This window comes from Heptranchias perlo, chromosome 17 (genome assembly GCF_035084215.1).
Source record: "Heptranchias perlo isolate sHepPer1 chromosome 17, sHepPer1.hap1, whole genome shotgun sequence".
Lineage (NCBI taxonomy): Eukaryota > Metazoa > Chordata > Chondrichthyes > Hexanchiformes > Hexanchidae > Heptranchias > Heptranchias perlo.
The window spans coordinates 47,345,287-47,366,331 of NC_090341.1; the positions used below are offsets into that span (position 1 = coordinate 47,345,287).

At 45.5% G+C, this 21,045-nt stretch overlaps 1 protein-coding gene across 1 annotated transcript; it reads right to left on the minus strand.

The window, feature by feature from the left end:
* Positions 1-10,759: 10,759 nt before the first annotated feature.
* Positions 10,760-11,377, minus strand: LOC137333930 (zinc finger protein 501-like). Its single transcript, XM_067998286.1, has 2 exons — positions 11,157-11,377; positions 10,760-11,042 (listed from the first exon to the last, which is right to left on the minus strand). Exons 1-2 carry the CDS (start codon positions 11,375-11,377, stop codon positions 10,760-10,762), a joined length of 504 nt encoding a protein of 167 aa, XP_067854387.1.
* Positions 11,378-21,045: the final 9,668 nt, after the last annotated feature.

Genomic DNA, 21,045 nt, shown 5'->3' on the forward strand with positions numbered 1-21,045 from the left:
GGTGGAACTGACCCGGGAGACGGTGAGTATAAAGAGAGCGGTGGAACTGACCCGGGGAGACGGTGAGTATAAAGAGAGCGGTGGAACTGACCCGGGAGACGGTGAGGATAAAGAGAGCGGTGGAACTGACCCGGGAGACGGTGAGGATAAAGAGAGCGGTGGAACTGACCCGGGAGACGGTGAGGATAAAGAGAGCGGTGGAACTGACCCGGGAGACGGTGAGTATAAAGAGAGCGGTGGAACTGACCCGGGAGACGGTGAGTATAAAGAGAGCGGTGGAACTGACCCGGGGAGACGGAGAGTATAAAGAGAGCGGTGGAACTGACCCGGGAGACGGTGAGTATAAAGAGAGCGGTGGAACTGACCCGGGGAGACGGTGAGTATAAAGAGAGCGGTGGAACTGACCCGGGGTGACGGAGAGTATAAAGAGAGCGGTGGAACTGACCCGGGAGACGGTGAGTATAAAGAGAGCGGTGGAACTGACCCGGGAGACGGTGAATATAAAGAGAGCGGTGGAACTGACCCGGGGAGACGGTGAGTATAAAGAGAGCGGTGGAACTGACCCGGGGAGACGGAGAGTATAAAGAGAGCGGTGGAACTGACCCGGGAGACGGTGAGTATAAAGAGAGCGGTGGAACTGACCCGGGGAGACGGAGAGTATAAAGAGAGCGGTGGAACTGACCCGGGAGACGGTGAGTATAAAGAGAGCGGTGGAACTGACCCGGGGAGACGGTGAGTATAAAGAGAGCGGTGGAACTGACCCGGGAGACGGTGAGGATAAAGAGAGCGGTGGAACTGACCCGGGAGACGGTGAGGATAAAGAGAGCGGTGGAACTGACCCGGGAGACGGTGAGGATAAAGAGAGCGGTGGAACTGACCCGGGAGACGGTGAGGATAAAGAGAGCGGTGGAACTGACCCGGGAGACGGTGAGGATAAAGAGAGCGGTGGAACTGACCCGGGAGACGGTGAGTATAAAGAGAGCGGTGGAACTGACCCGGGAGACCCGGTGAGGATAAAGAGAGCGGTGGAACTGACCCGGGAGACGGTGAGGATAAAGAGAGCGGTGGAACTGACCCGGGAGACGGTGAGGATAAAGAGAGCGGTGGAACTGACCCGGGAGACGGTGAGTATAAAGAGAGCGGTGGAACTGACCCGGGGAGACGGAGAGTATAAAGAGAGCGGTGGAACTGACCCGGGGAGACGGAGAGTATAAAGAGAGCGGTGGAACTGACCCGGGAGACGGTGAGTATAAAGAGAGCGGTGGAACTGACCCGGGAGACGGTGAGTATAAAGAGAGCGGTGGAACTGACCCGGGAGACGGTGAGGATAAAGAGAGCGGTGGAACTGACCCGGGAGACGGTGAGGATAAAGAGAGCGGTGGAACTGACCCGGGAGAAGGTGAGGATAAAGAGAGCGGTGGAACTGACCCGGGAGACGGTGAGTATAAAGAGAGTGGTGGAACTGACCCGGGAGACGGTGAGGATAAAGAGAGCGGTGGAACTGACCCGGGAGACCCGGTGAGGATAAAGAGAGCGGTGGAACTGACCCGGGAGACGGTGAGTATAAAGAGAGTGGTGGAACTGACCCGGGAGACGGTGAGGATAAAGAGAGCGGTGGAACTGACCCGGGAGACGGTGAGGATAAAGAGAGCGGTGGAACTGACCCGGGAGACGGTGAGGATAAAGAGAGCGGTGGAACTGACCCGGGAGACGGTGAGTATAAAGAGAGCGGTGGAACTGACCCGGGAGACGGTGAGGATAAAGAGAGCGGTGGAACTGACCCGGGAGACGGTGAGGATAAAGAGAGCGGTGGAACTGACCCGGGAGACGGTGAGGATAAAGAGAGCGGTGGAACTGACCCGGGAGACGGTGAGTATAAAGAGAGTGGTGGAACTGACCCGGGAGACCCGGTGAGGATAAAGAGAGCGGTGGAACTGACCCGGGAGACGGTGAGGATAAAGAGAGCGGTGGAACTGATCCGGGAGACGGTGAGGATAAAGAGAGCGGTGGAACTGACCCGGGAGACGGTGAGTATAAAGAGAGTGGTGGAACTGACCCGGGAGACCCGGTGAGGATAAAGAGAGCGGTGGAACTGACCCGGGAGACGGTGAGTATAAAGAGAGCGGTGGAACTGATCCGGGAGACGGTGAGGATAAAGAGAGCGGTGGAACTGACCCGGGAGACGGTGAGTATAAAGAGAGTGGTGGAACTGACCCGGGAGACCCGGTGAGGATAAAGAGAGCGGTGGAACTGACCCGGGAGACGGTGAGGATTGAGAGAGCGGTGGAACTGACCCGGGAGACCCGGTGAGGATTGAGAGAGCGGTGGAACTGATCCGGGAACTGCCACAGCACATGGAGGAGCATAAATGAGTAAGTATTTTGTTTATTGATTAGTGTTTTTGGGGTTAGTGTCTTTCGTGGTTGGTTAATGTTTTAGTGGTTAGTGTTTTAGTGTTAGCTAAATAGTAAATAGCCTTAAAGCTAAACAAACAGTTTAAATAACTGTTAGCTAACATGGCGGGACAGTTGGGGCCCATCACTTGCACATCCTGTGCCATGTGGGAATGCCAGAACACTTTGTGTGTCCTGAAAAACCACGTGTGCAGGAAGTGCCGCCAACTGCTCGAGCTTGAGCTCAGAGCTTCTGAGCTTGAGAGGCGGCTGGTGTCACTCCAGTGCAAACGGGAAGCTGAGAGTTTTGTGGATAGCACGTTTCAGGAGGTAATCACCCCACAGCTACAGAGAGTTCAGGCGGAGAGGCAGTGGGTGACCACCAGGCAGACTACGAGGAACAGGCAGGCAGTGCAGGAGTCCCCTGGGAGTGTGTCACTCACAAACCAGTATTCAGTGTTGAATACCAGTGAGGGTGATGGCACCTCAGGGGAGTGCAGTCAGGAACAAATCCATGGCACGGTGGGAGACTCGGCTGCACAGGGGGGCAGAAAAAATGCAGTTGTTATAGGGAATTCGATAGTTGGGGGATAGACAGGCTTTTCTGCAACCGCCGATGTGAGTCCTACATAGTGTGTTGCCTCCCCAGTGCCAGGATAAAGGACATCACTGAGAGAGTGCAGAACATTTTGAGTGGGGGGGGGTGAGAAGTCGTGGTCCATGTGGGAACCAATGTCATTAGAAGGAAAAGGGTCGAGGTCCTGCAGTTCAGGAGCTAGGTAGGAAGTTAAAAAGCAGGACTTCAAAGGTAGTAATCTCCGGATTACTCCCAGTGCACGTACTATTGATTATAGGAATAACAGGATAAGACAGGTTAATGCGTAACTGGAGGAATGGTGCAGGAGGGAGGGCTTCACATTCCTGGGATATTGGGACCAGTTCTGGGGCAGGAGGGGTCTGTTTAAGATTGGATGGGTTGCACCTCAACAGAGCTGGGACCAATATCCTCGCGGGGAGGTTAACTAGTGCTGCGGGGGAGGGTTTAAACTGATTTGGCAGGGGGGGTGGGCACCAGGATAAAACATTAGAGAGGAGAAACAATGTGCACAGAGGACTGGGAGGGACCAATAAATCTAGAGTAAAGAATAGTTCAGAAATAGGAGGGATCAGACAGGGGGCAAATGTGAGGCAGTCTAAGATGAGTTTAGAATGCATGTGCGTAAATGCACGTAATGTGGCAAATAAGGTTGGTGAGCTGCAGGCTCAAGTCGCCACATGGGACTATGATATAGTGGCAATAACAGAGACCTGGCTCAAAGAAGAGGAGGATTGAGTACTTAATATTCCTGACTACAAGGTATTCGGGAAAGATAGGGAAGGAAAGAAAGGATGGGGGGGTGGGTTTGGTGGCAGTACTGATCAAATAAACTATTATAGCACTGGAAAGGGATGATGTAGTTGAGGGGTCAAAGAGAGAATCTATTTGGTTAGAATTAAGGAACAATAGAGGAGCTATTACACTACTGGGTGTATATTATAGGCCACCAAATAGTGGGAAGGAGATAGAGGAGAAAATTTGCAGGCAAATTACAGAAAGATGCGAGAACTATAGAGTAGTGATAATGGGAGACTTCAATTATCCCAATAAAGACTGGGACTGTAACCGTGTAAACGGCAGAGGGAGAGGAATTCCTGAAATGTGCATAAAAGAACTTTCTTGAACAGTGTGTTTCCAGCCCAATGAGGAAGGAAGCAGTGCTGGATCTAGTTCTGGGGAATGAAGTGGGGCAGGTGGAGCATGTTTCCATGGGGGAGCATTTGGGGAACAGTGATCATAATATCATTAGGTTTAGAATAGTTATGGAAAAGGACAAGGACCAATCAAATATGAAAATACTTAACTGGAAGAGTGTTAATTTCAGTGAGTTAAAAAGGGATCTTGCCCTAGTGGATTGGAATCAAAAATTGGTAGGCAAAACAATAATTATTGTAACAATTGAACAATGGGAGGCTTTCAAGGAGGAGATGGTTCGGGTACATTCCCACGAGGGGGAAAGGAAGGGCATCAAGCTAAAGCTCCCTGGATGACTAAAGATATAGAGATTAAAAGGAAACAGAAAATGGAGGCTTATGACAAATGTAAGGTTCATAATACAGTAGAGAACCAGGCTGAATACAGAAAGTACAGAGGAGATCTAAAAAAGGAAATAAGAGAGAGTATGAGAATAGATTAGTGGCTAACATAAAAGGGAACCCAAAAGTCTATAATAAACATATAAATAGTAAAAGGGTAGTCAAAGGAAGGGTGGGTCCGATTAGGGACAAAAAAGGAGATCTTCTTATGAAGGCAGAGGGCATGGCTGAGGCACTAAATGAATACTTCGCATCTGTCTTCACTAGAGAAGAGGATGCTGCCACTGTAGCAGTGAAGGAGGAGGTAGTCGTGATATTGAATAGGATAAAAATAGATAAGGAGAAGGTACTTAAAAGATTGTCAGTACTCAAAGTAGAAAAGTCACCCGGTCCAGATGGGATGCATCCTAGGTTACTGAGGGAATTAAGGTGGAAGATGTGGTGGCTTGGCTACAATCTTCTAATCCTCCTTAGATATGGGGCAGTGCCGGAGAACTGGGGGATTGCAAATGTTACCCCCCTGTTCAAAAAAGGTTGAGAGTGATAAACCCGGCAACTACACGCCAGTCAGCCTAACATCAGTGGTGGGGAAAGTTTTTAGAGACAATAATCCTGGACAAAATTAATTGGCACTTAGAAAAATATAGGCTAATAAATGAAAGTTAGCATGGATTTGTTAAAGGAAAATTGTGTTTGATTAACTTGATTGAGTTCTTTGAAGTAATGGAGAGGGTTGATGAGGGTAGTGCAGGTGATGTTGTGTATATGGACTTCCAAAAGGCATTTGATAAAATATCACATAATAGACTTGTTAGCAAAATTAAAGGTACAGTGGCAGCATGGAAAAAAAATTGGCTAAGGGACAGAAAGCAGAGAGTAGTGGTGAACATTGTTTTACAGATTGGAGGGAAGTATATGGTGATGTTCCCCAGGGGTCAGTATTAGGACCACTACATTTTTTGATATATATTAATGACCTGGACTTGGATAATCAGGGTGTAATTTCAAAGTTTGCAGATGACATGAAACTCAGAAATGTAGTAAACAATGTGGAAGATAATAACAGACTTCAGGAGGCATAGATAAACTGGTGAAATGGGCAGAAACATGGCAGATGAAATTTAACGCAGAGAAGTGTGAAGTGATGCATTTTGGTAGGAACAATGAAGAGAGACAATATCAACTAAATGGTACAATTTTAAAGGGAGCACAGGAACAGAGACCTGGGGTATATGTACACAATTCTTTGAAGGTGGCAGGGCAGGTTGAAAAGGCTGTTTAAAAAGCATATGGGATCCTGGGCTTTATTAATAGAGGCATAGAGTGCAAAAGCAAGGAAATTATGGTAAACCTTTATAAAACACTGGTTAGGCCGCAGCTGGACTACTGTGGCCAATTCTGGGCACCACACTTTAGGAAGGATGTTGAGGCCTTAGAGAGGGTGCAGAGGAGATTTACTAGAATGGTACCAGGAATGAAAGACTTCAGTTACATGGAGAGACTAGAGAAGCTGGGGTTGTTCTCCTTACAGCAGAGAAGATTAAGGGGAGATTTAATAGAGGTGTTCAAAATCAAGAAGGGTTTTGATAGAGTAAATAAGGAGAAACTGTTTCCAGTGGCAGAAGGGTCGGTAACCAGAGGACACAGATTTAAGGTGATCGGCAAAAGAGCCAGAGGGGAGATGAGGAAACATTTTTTACACAACAAGTTGTAATGACCTGGAATGCACTGCCTGAAAGGGTGGTGGAAGCAGATTCAATAGTAACTTTCAAAAAGGAATTTGATAAATACTTGAAGGGAAAAAATTTACAAGGCTTTGGGAAAGAGCAGGGTAATGAGACTAATTGGATAGTTCTTTCAAAGAGCCGGCACAGGCACAATGGGCCAAATGGCCTCCTCCTGTGCTGTACCTACTATGATACTATGAATACACACATTTAAGTCCTACCCATACTTCTAACCTTACTGGATGGGAATCCTGAAAGCCATACAGCCCTTGACAGCTTTTGAAGTTCCAGCCTTGAAAATTCACCTCAGGAAGAATATATTGGACTTGAAGGGTGTGCAGCGCAGAATGATACTGGGCTAAAAGGGTTTAATTTAATCCTGAGGACAGGTATAATAAATAGGCTTCCATTCCCTTGAGTATAGAAGATTAAGGGATGATCTAATTGAAGTAATTAAGATGATTAATGGAATTGATAGGGTAGATAGAGAGAAATTATTTTCTCTGGTGGGGGAGTCCAGAACAAGGAGCATAACCTTAAAATTAGAGCTAGGCCGTTCACGGGTGACGTCGGGAAGCGCTACTTCTCACAAAAGGTAGTGGGAATCTGGAACACTCTCCCCCCTGAAATCAAGCGGCTGAATGGCGCAGTCCTGTTCCTATGTTCTTAAACGGGGTAACCAAGTCCTTTCTAAGAGCCCGCTATCCCAAATTCTAGGGCGTTCCCCTCCACCTCTTCACTCTGCGACCACCTAACCCAACATGAGGGGGATGGAGAGCAACCAAAAAATGCCAATTCCTCACAAACTGACTCTACAATAAAAATAGTCTAAGTTGCTCTGTTCCCCCACTAGCATGATAACTTCTGCAACCATCAGAGTGCAGGGTGCCTTCACCAATTGCTGTATTAATTATTCCACTCAATACTGAACGCTTTTTACTTGCAAAACATTGTGTGAACATGATTGCATCATGACTGAATCATCAATTATGGAAGGGTAGCTGCAAATTTCCAATTTAGACTTCTTTTTATTGGCAAGGTCCAAGGCCAAAGGACTAAGTATATTTACAGTTCGATAAGGAGTGAACTCTGAAGTGAGAGCCTGTTCCGCAATCTCTAATTCTAATTACAAAGCTCTTATGGGACTAGCGAGGGTGTTCCTCCTCCCTAGCATAATAGTACTTAAGTCAAGACACAGAAGAAATAAAAATGGATGATTTCCAACTGTATAAAGACTATAAGAGTGAGTTTGACTAGCAGAATGCTTCACACAGAGAACAACCTCTTTTAGATACTAAATACATTCTGTATGTACCTTCCATATTCTGTATCTGTTAAATGGAACAAGACATAGAATAAAGTTTCCAGTATCAATTACAGAGCTATTAAGACCACAGAGTAGTATGTACTGTATAATAAAAAGACATTGTGTTCAGCGTAGTCACCTCTCCCGAGGCTAATGCTTGTAAAATATTAATTATTACATTATAGGTTTGTAGTAATACATTTGCAGAATCATTCAGTGCTCTGAATAAAATGCTTTTTTCTTAGGTATGTGAAATATTCTTTCACATAGCTTCAGGCAAAAAGATTTCTATAAATTTCTAATGATAGGTACACTAGTTATAAAGTGGAATTAAAGAAAGATAGAAACCATAGAACATTTCTTCAATAATATTTTTGGAATTCATAACATTCTTAGAATTAATTAAACAAAGTAAACAGAGCTCCCCAAAGGACCAGTGGGTAAATATATGAAGTACGATACTTAGCCATACAGCAGGAAGGTCCCAGGTTTGATCCCAGTGTTTAGTTAGCTGATTTCCGCTGAGACCACAGTTAAGAAAAGCAAAATTAGCCAGGATTCTTGCTCCTGATTATTATCCAATAACCCGTGATAAAATGTATGCACGTAGATGCCAGATGAGAATAGGATCAGGCTCAACTGTGATGTTGCACACAACAACATGTCAAAACTCACTGCCTATGCTCGCACATGAGCAAGCTCACACATGAAAAATAGACACCTGGGTGAGGTACCAACTCACAGCTAAAGAATAGACATTTGGGTGACATACACCAACTTGCATAGGAAGAATGGACGCTTGAGTGAAGTATTGTCTCAGACATAAAGAATGGACACTTAGATGAGTTACTGGCTCGCACAGTAAAATAGACATTTAGCTGAGGCACTGCCTCACACCTGAAGGATAGTCACTTAAGTGAGGTAGCAGAAGGCTTGGTTGATGTTTGTTTTTCAAAACTATTCACAAATGTAACGAGGAAAGTCATGAATAATTCACCTGAGAATATCAGCAAGTAAAGAGTTAATGACTTGCAATGCATTTCCAAATCTCTGTCTGAAGTGCATGATGATTGAGTCTTTCTTGCTCTGACTAATTTAAACATTAATTCACGATAAGTAACACATTAGATTTTTTGAGCCAAATTGTTAATAACTCTGCACTTGCCCCATTTAAAACACAAGAACTTGCCATTTGCAGTTCGAGTTAGGGGCCATTTAAATAGATGTATCTGGGTAATTAAACTGTACAAAAGGAGTCCTATTTAGAAAGGCTGTCATCAGGGTAAGCGTACTCCAAGGCGGCCTTCGAGACACACGACAACGCAAAATCGTCGAGCAGAAATTGATAGCCAAGTTCCGCACCCATGAGGACGGCCTCAACCAGGATCTTGGGTTCATGTCACGCTACACATAAGCCCACCAGCGAACAAAAGCTATCTGTTTTTAATATAACGGGTCATTTGCTGGCTTTCTCTGCCTTCCGGATGTTTCTGCCTCTCTCTCTCTGTTTTTTTTTTCCTGTTTGTTTTTTTTGTTGAATGTATATTCGGGGGCTCTGTAGGTAACACCTCTCTGTCTGAACACGGTGATTGCCTTGGCAACGGGCAGTTGCAAAGACTATCTGTAATCACCATGTATTGTTCTGTGATTTATAAATGCGTAGGCTTCGAGGAGTTCCTGACATTTACCTGAGGAAGGAGGAAGCCTCCGAAAGCTTGTAAATTTCAAATAAAATCGTTGGACTATAACTTGGCGTTGTAAAATTGTTTACAATCAGTTTTATTGACCTTTATAGATAGGATCTTGAAGCATCAGAACCCAATTATGCATATTGCATCAAATCTGTCATTATCATCTCAATTATTTAAGTTGACTGAAAGTATCCTGTAAAACCTGGAAATCACACACTTCAGTATTGGCATCTGAATTCTTAACACCTTCATATGCAACCACTTGGTTTGTCATTTTCACTGAGACATTTAACCAGTTAAAATAAACACCTCCATTCAAATAGCAGGTAAGAGTAATACTGCAGGGCCTAATTTCAAGTCCAGAGAGTTTATGGTGTTCGTTAAGGGTGGAATGTTGGCTTGGACACCAGAAATCCCTGTTCTTCAAGTAATGCCCCGGGCTCTTAAACATCTATCTGAACAGATAAATGGCACCTGGTTTGACATCTCATTTAAAGGACATCTGAGAGTGGAGTACTCTCTCAGTATTACAAAGTTATATTTTCCTGGTTTATGTGCTCAAGTCCTATTGTGGGGCTTGTAACCCACAGCCTTCTGGCCCAGAGGCATGAGTACAATCAATTGAGAAAAGCTACTTTAGTATTTGGTGAGCTTGCTGTGTTAAATCAAAAGCAAAATACTGCGGATGCTGGAAATCTGAAATAAAAACAGAAAATGCTGGAAATACTCAGCAGGTCAGGCAGCATCTGTGGAGAAAGAAACAGAGTTAATACTTCAGGTCGATGACCTTCCTTCAGAACTGGAAGAAGTAAAGATTTAACAATTTTTAAGCAAGTACAGACCCAGGGGAAGGGGTGGGGAAGAAAGAACAAAAGGGAAGGAAGGTGATAGGGTGGAGGGTACATAGAATTATATAGAACATACAGCACAGAAATAGGCCATTCGGCCCAACAGGTCCATACTGGTGTTTATGCTCCACACGAGCCTCCTCCCTCCCTACTTCATCTCACCCTATCAGCAGACATGATGCTCTATTCATACATCGAAGGTGAGAGAGATGCTGTGGGACATACGCTGAGTCCAGTAGCTGAAAGTGATTAACAGACTGGGTTTCGTGTTTAGTGCTCCTGGGTGTGTTACTGATATCTTCCCTGGATCCCAAGGCTAGGAGAGGCACTCTGGGAGGTATGGGGAGCTGGGACTTCTCCTTGGAGTAACCGAAGGTATGAGAACTGAAATAATCTAGAGTAAGAAAGGAGAAAAGGCCCAAAAATGGAACAGTCATAACAGGACATCAATTAGTCTCCTCTTGGAGACATCAAGGACTCGACCCACTGTGTAATGAGCACAAAGCTGATTTATTTGAAATTTAGCCAGAATGCTAAAACTCCAGGCCAGTTACAGGGGTTATTAACATCAGCAGAAACAAACCCCAAATGTCAAAATGAATGTGGTTCAGTCTTTGATGTGATTAACAGCAACAATAACAGCAGAATCCAACCCCTGCAGTCACATGTGAACTCGTTGGTGTCTCAAAAGGCCAAATAAACAAGTGAATCCCTTCCCACACACTGAGCAGGTGAACGGCCTCTCCCCAGCATGAGTGCATTGGTGTTTCAGCAGATCATTACTTCTTTTAAAGCTCTTCTCACAGTCAGAACATTTAAAAGGTCTCTTATCAGTGTGAACAAATTGAGTTTCAACGAGGCTGGATGAACAAGTGTATCCCTTCCCATACATGGAGCAGGTGAATGGCCTCTCCCCGGTGTGAACTCGCTGGTGTGTCAGCAGGCTGAATGACTGAGTGAATCCCTTCCCATACATGGAGCAGGTGAATGGCCTCTCCCCGGTGTGAACTCGCTGGTGTGTCAGCAGGCTGAATGACTGAGTGAATCCCTTCCCATACATGGAGCAGGTGAATGGCCTCTCCCCAGTGTGAACTCGCTGGTGTGTCAGCAGGCTGGATGACTGGGTGAATCCCTTCCCACACACGGAGCGGGTGAACGGACTCTCCCCGGTGTGAACTCGCTGGTGTGTCAGCAGGCTGAATGACTGGGTGAATCCCTTCCCATACATGGAGCGGGTGAACGGACTCTCCCCAGTGTGAACTCGCTGGTGCGTCAGCATGCTAGAAAATTGAGTGACTCCCTCCCTACAGAAAGAGCAGGTGAATGGCCTCTCCCCAGTTTCTAACTGGGATGGCTAAATCAATCCCTTCCCACAGTCCTCGCATTTTCACAATTTCTCCGTGGTGCGCGTGTCCTTGTCACTCTCCAGGTTGGATGATCGGTTGAAGCCTTGACCACACACAGAACACGTGTACGGTTTCTCCCCGCTGTGAATGGTGTGATGTTCTTTCGGGCTGTATAACTGGTTAAAGCTCTTTCCACAGTCAGTGCACTGGAACACACTCACTCGGGTGTGTGTGTGTCTCGGTGCTTTTCCAGTCACACTGATGTTTGAAATCATTTCCCACAGACAGAACAGGCCAGGCGGTGATTAAATAACAAAAGGGATGATGGTGCAAGGCAAAGGGCGTAGTAATGGGACAAGTAAAGAAACAAAAGATGGGCCGTAAATGGCAACAGCAGAACCATTACCAGCACCTGCTGTCTGAGAAAATGGGAGCGGTGGTTATGATCTGAGGTTATTGAAATCAATGTTGAGTCGGGAAGGTTGTGAAGTGCCCAATCGAAAGATGAGGTGCTGTTCCTTGCGCTTACGTTGAGCTTCATTGGAACAGTGTAAGGAGCCGAGGACAGAGAGGTCAGAGTGGAAGTGGGTTGGAGAATTAAAATGACCAGAAGCTCAGGGTCACGCTTGTGGACTTAGCGGAGATGTTCAGCAAAGCGATCACCCAATCTGCGTTTGGTCTCCCCAATGCAGAGGAGACCTCATCAGCAGCGAATACTGTATTCGGGATGCCACCACCAAACACATCTTCCCCTCCCCTCCCAGCATTCCGAAGGGACTGTTTCCTCTGCGACACCCTGGTCCACTCTTCCATCACCCCCAACACCCACTCCCCTTCCCACGGCATCTTCCCGGGCAAGTGCAGGAGGCGCAACACCTGCCCTTTCACCTCCTCCTCCCTTCCCGCTGTCCAGGGCCGCAAACAATCCTTCCAAGCGAAACAGCGATTTACTTGTATGCCTTTCAGTTTGGTATACTGTATTCACTACTCACAGTGCAGTCTCCTCTACACTGGGGAGACCAAACGCAGATTGGGTGATCGCTTTGCTGAACACCTCCGCTCTGTCCGCAAGCGTGACCCTGACCTGCCGGTCACTTGTCATTTTAATTCTCCGTCCCACTCCCACTCTGTCCTCGGCCTCCTACACTGTTCGAACCAAGCTCAATGGAAGCTCGAGGAACAGCACCTCGTCTTTCGATTAGGCACTTTACAACCTTCCAGACTCAACACTGATTTCAATAACTTCAGATCATAACCACTGCTCCCATTTTCTCAGACAGCAGGTGCTGGTAATGGTTCTACTGTTGCCATTTACAGCTCCTCTAGACCCATCTTTTGTTTCTTTACTTGTCCCATTACCACCTTCCTTGCCTTGCACCATCATCCCTTTTGTTATTTAATTACTCCTGCCCTCCACTCTATCAGAGACCTTCACTTTTGTTCTTTCCTCCCCTCCCCTCCCTCCAGCATTTTCTGTTTTTATTACTGTGTTAAATGTTGGTCAATATTTTGTAGACTTAGAGGCAACCTGATAGAAGTCTACAAAATAATTAAAGGGCTGGATAGCGTGTCCATTGAGAGATTGTTCCAGTTTAACAGAATGGGGAGGACCAAGAGTAGGAATAGATTGGATGGTCAGTGGTTCTTCTTTTCCCAGAGAATTGTGGGCCTCTGGGATACAGTGCCAGCCGGTGTGGTGGGTGCTGAATCTCTGCCTTTCAAAGAGGGAGCTGGACCAGCTCCTGACTGGGGCAGAGATCGCATTATATAGAAGATAAGTGTTTTTATAGACAGCACTTGGTCCATATGATCTCCTGGACTGGTTTTGATCGCCTGAGGGGGTCAGAGGGGAATTTTACAGGGTATTTTCTCCCTTTCCTTTTTTCTGTTTTTTTTTTGCCTCTCCCTGGAGATTACGGGATCAATTTTGAAATGGTGGTGGGTTGGCAGCTGGCGGGGTGAGGGGGGGTGAAGGTGCACGTGGCAAACCCGAATAAACAAACCTTACCGTTTCCGACGCGATCGCATCGTAATTGATGGTGATTAAGGTGCTCTCCGGGTTTTGTGCCCGGCAGCCAGCCTGATTGCAGTTCCTGACGGCAGCCAGTCTGTCAATGTGAGGGGGGTGGGGGAGGGGGGGGGGAGAGAAACAGAGAGAGTGAGACGTCAACCGGCACTGGAACAGAAGATCGGGGTGGGGAGAGTGGAAGATCGGGGGGGGAGTGGAAGATCAGGGGGGTGAAGAAGGGAAGATCGGGGGGTGAAGCAGGGAAGATCGGGAGGGGGGGGATGAGGGGGAGATCGAGGGGGAGGTCGGGGGCGTGAAGAGGGGGAGATCGGGGGGGGTGAAGAGGGAGAGATCGGCGAGGGAGACATTAGAGCAGGGTGGAAAGGTAGGTTGATTTTCTGTTTTAACTTTGTGCAATGGCTTTTTATTTAATTTATTTTGTTTAATTTTGCCTGATCCAGCCCTTCAGACCAGGCGTGAATCAGAAGCCGTGGGAAAGCCGCCCAGGTAAGTTAAAAATCGTTCCAACTACCTAATATGTCACCAGTACAAAGGCTTAAGTACCTCAATGAGGTACATTTGGCTCTTTAACTATCATCCTGCCAGCTTTAATAGTCGGCAGGACTTCCAGATTCGGGACGCCCGCGCACACAGGTGCTTCCGTGGGGAACTCGGAAGTCGGCGGGTTGAGCCGTCTTCCGAACCCAAATGGGATTTCCCCGATTTTCGGAGCTCCCCGTCCCCAAAGCACCTGCAATTTCCCAGGAAAATCGAGCCCTACATGTCTGCTCCTTGTCACAGTCAGGTGGCACTCTTTTCAGAGTATTACAGGTCTTTGGCCTGATTTCTTTTCTTTAACTTAACGTGAGGGAAGCTAGGACCTGATTTAATCTTTTTCAACATTAAACTTATTTGGCAGATGAAGAAATCATTTATCAAATCAGTGAGAGCCATATGGATATCTTCACATCGCACAACAGTAATTAGAGGGATATAGAAAAGAAGTCATGCGCTTTTGATGTGTAAAATGCCTTGAAATTTGAAATGTATTTATTTAACTGCAGCTAAATTTCTTTATATAAAATGTCATTAAATACACATAGAATAGCATTGATCTTTAAGTCATCAGATAAAAAGAAAAAAATTCAAGCAAAAAAGTAGCATGGCATTTGACTATTGGGGTAACACAGCGTTTGAGATATTCAGATTGGAATTTTACTGAACTGTAAGAGATTACAGTTTTATTTCTGTGCTGACTCCTGGAAGGTACAATTATGCTTTTTATGAATATAATATTAAGACAAATATGCTTGTAATTTACATGTATAAATTATTCAAAAAATCCTGCCTTTGCAAAACTTGGGGAGCATATCCCATTATTACAATTAACATGTTAATAAATTAGACCTCAATTACAAATGCACATTAGGAAATTTTTTTCCCTGCAACTCCAAAAAAAAATTGAACTTTTAACTTATATTGAAAGTTGTGTTCGTTATTCTTCTGAGGAATAACATATTGTGAATTTATGCCAATTAATGGGCAGGATTTTCCTGTGAGTGGCAAACGAACGGCACCAGGTGTTTGATGGACTTGCACTTACCCATAGATATTTTATAGGCTTTTGCACAGCAAGTTCCTCTCCTGGGGCCCTCAATCCAACACGGTGCCCTCTACAGGGCATCTGGGACCTGTGTGAACAGGACAAGCAACTGTGTGTCTCCTTAAACAATAAGATTGAAGCATATTAATAAGCCAGGGAGTGTAAGTTAGAACAGTAAATTCATTGTCAAGTCAGGTACAGAAAGCCAAATAAAGAGAGGGTAAGAAATATTGAATTAAAAGAGACCAAAAGAAAAAGTAAAAAAATAAAAATTTAACTTTTTTTTAAATGTCCAACAATTAAAATCTGAAGGAATGAGACTCCACACTTGTAAAAGTTAATTTTCAGTGCCAGAGAGGTTGTTTGGCAGTCATTAAGACTTACCACACCGTTAATAGTTTGCTTAGACTTAACAAACTTGACATATCTTTTTTTGGCGAGATTACTTTGTTTCCATCAGGGCAGTGCAGGAACTACACGCTGTTGAATTCATTTGAATGGGGAGTCAGCCGGCAAGATGCAGTTCTCGAGAAGCTTACGGAGGAGCAGGGCATCTGGTAGAGCAACTTGTGGATTTCTGCGTTTAATTGCGCATGTGAAGTCGCCGGAAGTTGTTGTCGCAGATCCACTGAAGTAACAGCGAGCCCTGTTAGCCTCACTGTTATTTTCAGAGCAAAATCCGACCCAATATGTACAAATAAGGTTAAGTAAAGATTTCCCCCATATCCACCCACTAGCTCCTTCTCTGTATCCAGACAGAGGAACAAGGAGGGAAAAAAAAGCAATATCTTTTTCACATTTCATTCAAACTTCAAAACGGTCAGTACAATCTTTACAACACATGGGGGAGTTCTGGTTAACGTTATCCTGACCTAACTTTGAAGGAAAGTGTACTATAATCCATCATTAAAGAGGGGCTCATGCAATGCTGAAAGCCTCTTGAAATGTTAATTTACCCTGTTCTGTTTTGGTGCTATTGGTTGAAGCGGGTTGGGGGTTTTGGCCAGGCCACTGGGAGAAAATCCCTCGATCTTTTTCCGAGTCGTGCCATGGGATCTTCTGTACCTGAACAGGCAGGTGGGACCTCGGTTCAACATGCCATCCGAAAACCAGCACTCGTGACAATGCTGCAGAAGTACTGCACTGTACTGGAGTGTCAGCCTTAATTACATGTTGACGTCTTGGAGTGGGACTTCAACACATGACTTTCTGATTTAGGGAGGAGAGAGTCCTGCCACTCATTCAAGCTGACACTGAAGTTGATTTTAGCTAATAGTGAAGTTCTGGAAACCATATGGGCTTAATTCCTGCTGCCAATGACTAGGGAATTGTCTTTCAAGCAGCAAGTTTTACTAACCTTTTCAAAAGCTTTTTTATTTGTCCGCCACGTGAACAGGCAATATCCGTAGGAGTTATTTGATGATAATCAAAGATGATCACAAGGTGACAATGCATTCATATAAGTATTCCACATCTGCGCGCGTTACAATTTTCCGCTCCTCCCCCGTTTTTATAGTTTCTTATTTATAATCCTCTTTCAACGACGCAAGGGATTGACCGACAAAGCGAGCAACCGTTTCGTTAACACTGCACCTTATCTAACCCTGAGGAAGTCTGTCAGAATGGCTCGAGCCAATTCTCCAGCCAGCCCTGGACTGAGACGCCACACTATAGAAACTACATGGACAGCATAATGCCCTATTGTTCCTTAGTGTAATATGTTTGTCACACGGCTGCTCTCCTGTAACCAACACGTAGCTGTGTGGATGATAGAAACAGAGGTTTCTACCCTATTAGTGTAAAATGTAATTAACAGGAACCCTAATCTTTCCCCAAATAAACTGACCAGAAAACTCTCGAAGTGCTAGTGCGATATCCATGCCAGTAAAATATTCTACTTCTGAGTAAGGAGGTCATCTACTCCTTGGCAAATAAGAGTCTGAATGGGATGGAGGAGCAAAGGGATCTCAGGGTGCAGATTCACAAATCATTAGAAGTAGCGACATAGGTACATATGAACATACGAATTAAGAGCAGGAATAGGCCATTCGGCCCCTCGAGCCATTTGATAAGATCATGGCTGATCTGATGTGACCTCAACCCTAATTTCCCGTCTACCTATCATAACCTTTGACTCCCTTGTTAATCAGGAATCTGTCTAACTCAGCCTTAAAAATATTCAATGACCCTGCCTCCACCACTCTCTGTGAAGGAAGTTCCAGAGACTCACAACCCTCTGAGAGAAAAAATTTCTGCTCATCTCCGTCTTAAATGGGAGACCCCTTATTTTTAAACTGTGACCCCTAGTTCTAGTCTCTCCCACAAGGGGAAACATCCTCTCAGAATCTACCCCTTCTAGTCCCCTCAGGATCTTGTATGTTTCAATAAGATCACCTCTCATTCTTCTAAACTCCAGTGTATACATTTTTTTTTTATTCGTTCACGGGATGTGGGCGTCGCTGGCAAGGCCGGCATTTATTGCCCATCCCTAATTGCCCTTGAGAAGGTGGTGGTGAGCCGCCTTCTTGAACCGCTGCAGTCCGTGTGGTGACGGTTCTCCCACAGTGCTGTTAGGAAGGGAGTTCCAGGATTTTGACCCAGCGACAATGAAGGAACGGCGATATATTTCCAAGTCGGGATGGTGTGTGACTTGGAGGGGAACGTGCAGGTGGTGTTGTTCCCATGCGCCTGCTGCCCTTGTCCTTCTAGGTGGTAGAGGTCGCGGGTTTGGGAGGTGCTGTCGAAGAAGCCTTGGCGAGTTGCTGCAGTGCATCCTGTGGATGGTACACACTGCAGCCACAGTGCGCCGGTGGTGAAGGGAGTGAATGTTTAGGGTGGTGGATAGGGTGCCAATCAAGCGGGCTGCTTTATCTTGGATGGTGTTGAGCTTCTTGAGTGTTGTTGGAGCTGCACTCATCCAGGCAAGTGGAGAGTATTCCATCACACTCCTGACTTGTGCCTTGTAGATAGTGGAAAGGCTTTGGGGAGTCAGGAGGTGAGTCACTCGCCGCAGAATACCTGCTCTCGTAGCCACGGTATTTATATGGCTGGTCCAGTTAAGTTTCTGGTCAATGGTGACCCCCAGGATGTTGATGGTGGGGGATTCGGCGATGGTAATGCCGTTGAATGTCAAGGGGAGGTGGTTAGACTCTCTCTTGTTGGAGATGGTCATTGCCTGGCACTTATCTGGCGCGAATGTTACTTGCCACTTATGAGCCCAAGCCTGGATGTTGTCCAGGTCTTGCTGCATGCAGGCTCAGACTGCTTCATTATCTGAGGGGTTGCGAATGGAACTGAACACTGTGCAGTCATCAGCGAACATCCCCATTTCTGACCTTATGATGGAGGGAAGGACATTGATGAAGCAGCTGAAGATGGTTGGGCCTAGGACACTGCCCTGAGGAACTCCTGCAGCAATGCCCTGGGGCTGAGATGATTGGCCTCCAACAACCACTACCATCTTCCTTTGTGCTAGGTATGACTCCAGCCACTGGAGAGTTTTCCCCCTGATTCCCATTGACTTCAATTTTACTAGGGCTCCTTGGTGCCACACTCGGTCAAATGCTGGCCCAACTTGTCCAACCTTTCCTCATAAGATAACCCCCTCATCCCAGGAATCAATCGGGGTGAACCTTCTCTGAACCGCCTCTAAAGCAATTATGACCTTTCTTAAATAAGGAGACCAAGACTGCACACAGTATTCTAGATGTGGTCTCACTAATGCCCTGTACAACTGTAGCAAAACATCCCTACATTTATATTCCATTCCCCTTGCAATAAATGACAACATTCCATTTGCCTTCCTAATCACTTGCTGTACCTGCATACTAACTTTTTGTGACTCATGTACTGGGACACCCAGATCCCTCTGTACCTCAGAGTTCTGCAATCTCTCTCCATTTAAATAATATACTGCTTTTCTGTTCCTTGTGCCAAAGTGGACAAGTTCACATTTTCCCACAATATACTCCATCTGCCAAATTTTTGCCCACTCACTTAACCTATCTATATCCCTTTGCAGACTCCTCATGTCCTCTTCACAACTTACTTTCCTACCTACCTTTGTGTCATCAGCAAATTTAGCAACCATACATTCAGTCCCATCATCCAAGGTTAACAAGGCCGTAAAAAGTGGCCTGTTTCTGTGATGTAAAATTCTATGTAATTCTTTGAGGAAGGAGAAAATAATAAATTCACATGCTTTTCCCTCAGTCCCAAATTCAGCCGGGGGCCAGGGGGGTGTCAGAACTAATATGACTATTAAAAGCAGTAAATTTTGAACCCACATTTAAATTGCTGGCCACCGTACATAAATAAACTCATAAACTCAGCAGTCACCAGTTCAGCTCCATACAACAGGCTTCAAGTGCAGAGACTGCACCTGCTGGCTAGCAAATATGTCAAAACGTGTGAAATTATGAAGAAAAAGGAGCACACTTCAGGGCTCACTTCAGGCTATGTTTGAAATACAAAATCATTTTGCTGAACTGAAAACATCAGTCTCAGACTTAGAATAAAAAACTAATTTTTCTCCATTTTACAATAGCGGTAAACTATTTCCTTCCAAGCCAATGGTGCCTTGAGTCCAGTATGCCAGAGGCTGATTCTCCTATAAACTTTCACTTTGCTCATTAATAAAGAAAGAGTCCTTCAGTGACAAAGTTAACTCTGACCTCTGCTGGAAGCAAATTGTAACTGCAACTACAAAGTCAGTTGGTGCTGACACACTGCAGTCAGGGTGCAGAACTGCATAACAGAATCTGAAAGATCAATCCGCGGTTTCAGAATTGTTGTTCTATTAGAATCACTAGAGGTTACGGAACTCCCACCTGGTAATTAAGTCAGGTTCAAGTCAAGAGTGTGATGGGATACTCACCACTCGACTGGATGGGTACAACCACAACTCTCAACAAGTCTTGACACTATCCAGGACACAGTGGTCCACTTGATTGTTTCCTCCTGCCACTGGACTTTATATCCACCTCCTCTGCCACTGAACTCAATATCCACCCCCTCCACAACCAACGCAACTGCAGTATGTACAACTTACAGGATGCACTGTGCCAACTCACTAAGCTTCCTTCGATAGGACCTCCCAGCCCCGCGACCTCCATCACTGAGGTCAAGAGCACCAAATGTCATGGGAGCACCATCTCCTCCAGGTTTCCCTCCAAGTCACACACCATCCCTGACTTGGGCATATACTGCCATTCCTTCATTATCACTGCGTCAATGTCCTGGGATTGTCTGCCTAGCACTGCTGCAGAAGCACCAATCATCATGAGGACTGCAGAGGTTCAAGTGTAATGTCCACCACAACCTTCTCAGTGTGACGTGGGAATGAGCAATAAATGCTGCTCTGACATCATTGCTTATATTTGTTTTTGGGATGTGCGCAAAGTTCAGAAATGAGTGTATAGCAACAAGACATGCCATCAGGACTGCAAAGTAAGAGGAATTTACAAACCTTCATTTAAGTAACGTCATTGTGTGTCCTCGGGATGTTCCAAAGCACCTTACAACCAATTAATTACTTTTAAGGTGCAGTCTCTATCATTATGCATGCAGACATGCCAGCCAATTCACACATAGCAACTCCACAAATAGCAAATGAGGTTAAGCTGTTATTTTTTGGTAGTGTTGGTTAATGAAGTAATGTTGACCAGGACACCAGGTTCTTCTTCAAAAAGCCTATTGCATTTTTTTTTGAACGACTGAACATTCAGATGGTTTAACAACATCCTAAAGACAGTGCCTCTGACAATACTGCAGACCCTCAGTTGAGTACTGGAGTGTCAGTCTAGATTACGGGCTCAGGTCCTGGAGTGAGGCTTGAACGCAAGTTACACAATCTAGACTGAAAACGTGAGAAATGCTACGTACATCTGCCCAAACAGAAAAAGGTCTTCAAAATTTTAGCAGATGGGCAGACTACGCAGGGATATGTCAATGTAAACAGAGGTCTATTCTTCCCAGGCACATTAGTTCAC

Excerpts from the sequence above, each read along its gene's own strand:
- LOC137333930 (XM_067998286.1), bottom strand. The coding sequence starts at position 11,377 with ATGCTGACGCACCAGCGAGTTCACACTGGGGAGAGTCCGTTCACCCGC. Across the intron at positions 11,043-11,156 it reads AGGCCATTCACCTGCTCCAT|CCTGCTGACACACCAGCGAG; the intron begins GTATGGGAAGGG and ends TCAGTCATTCAG.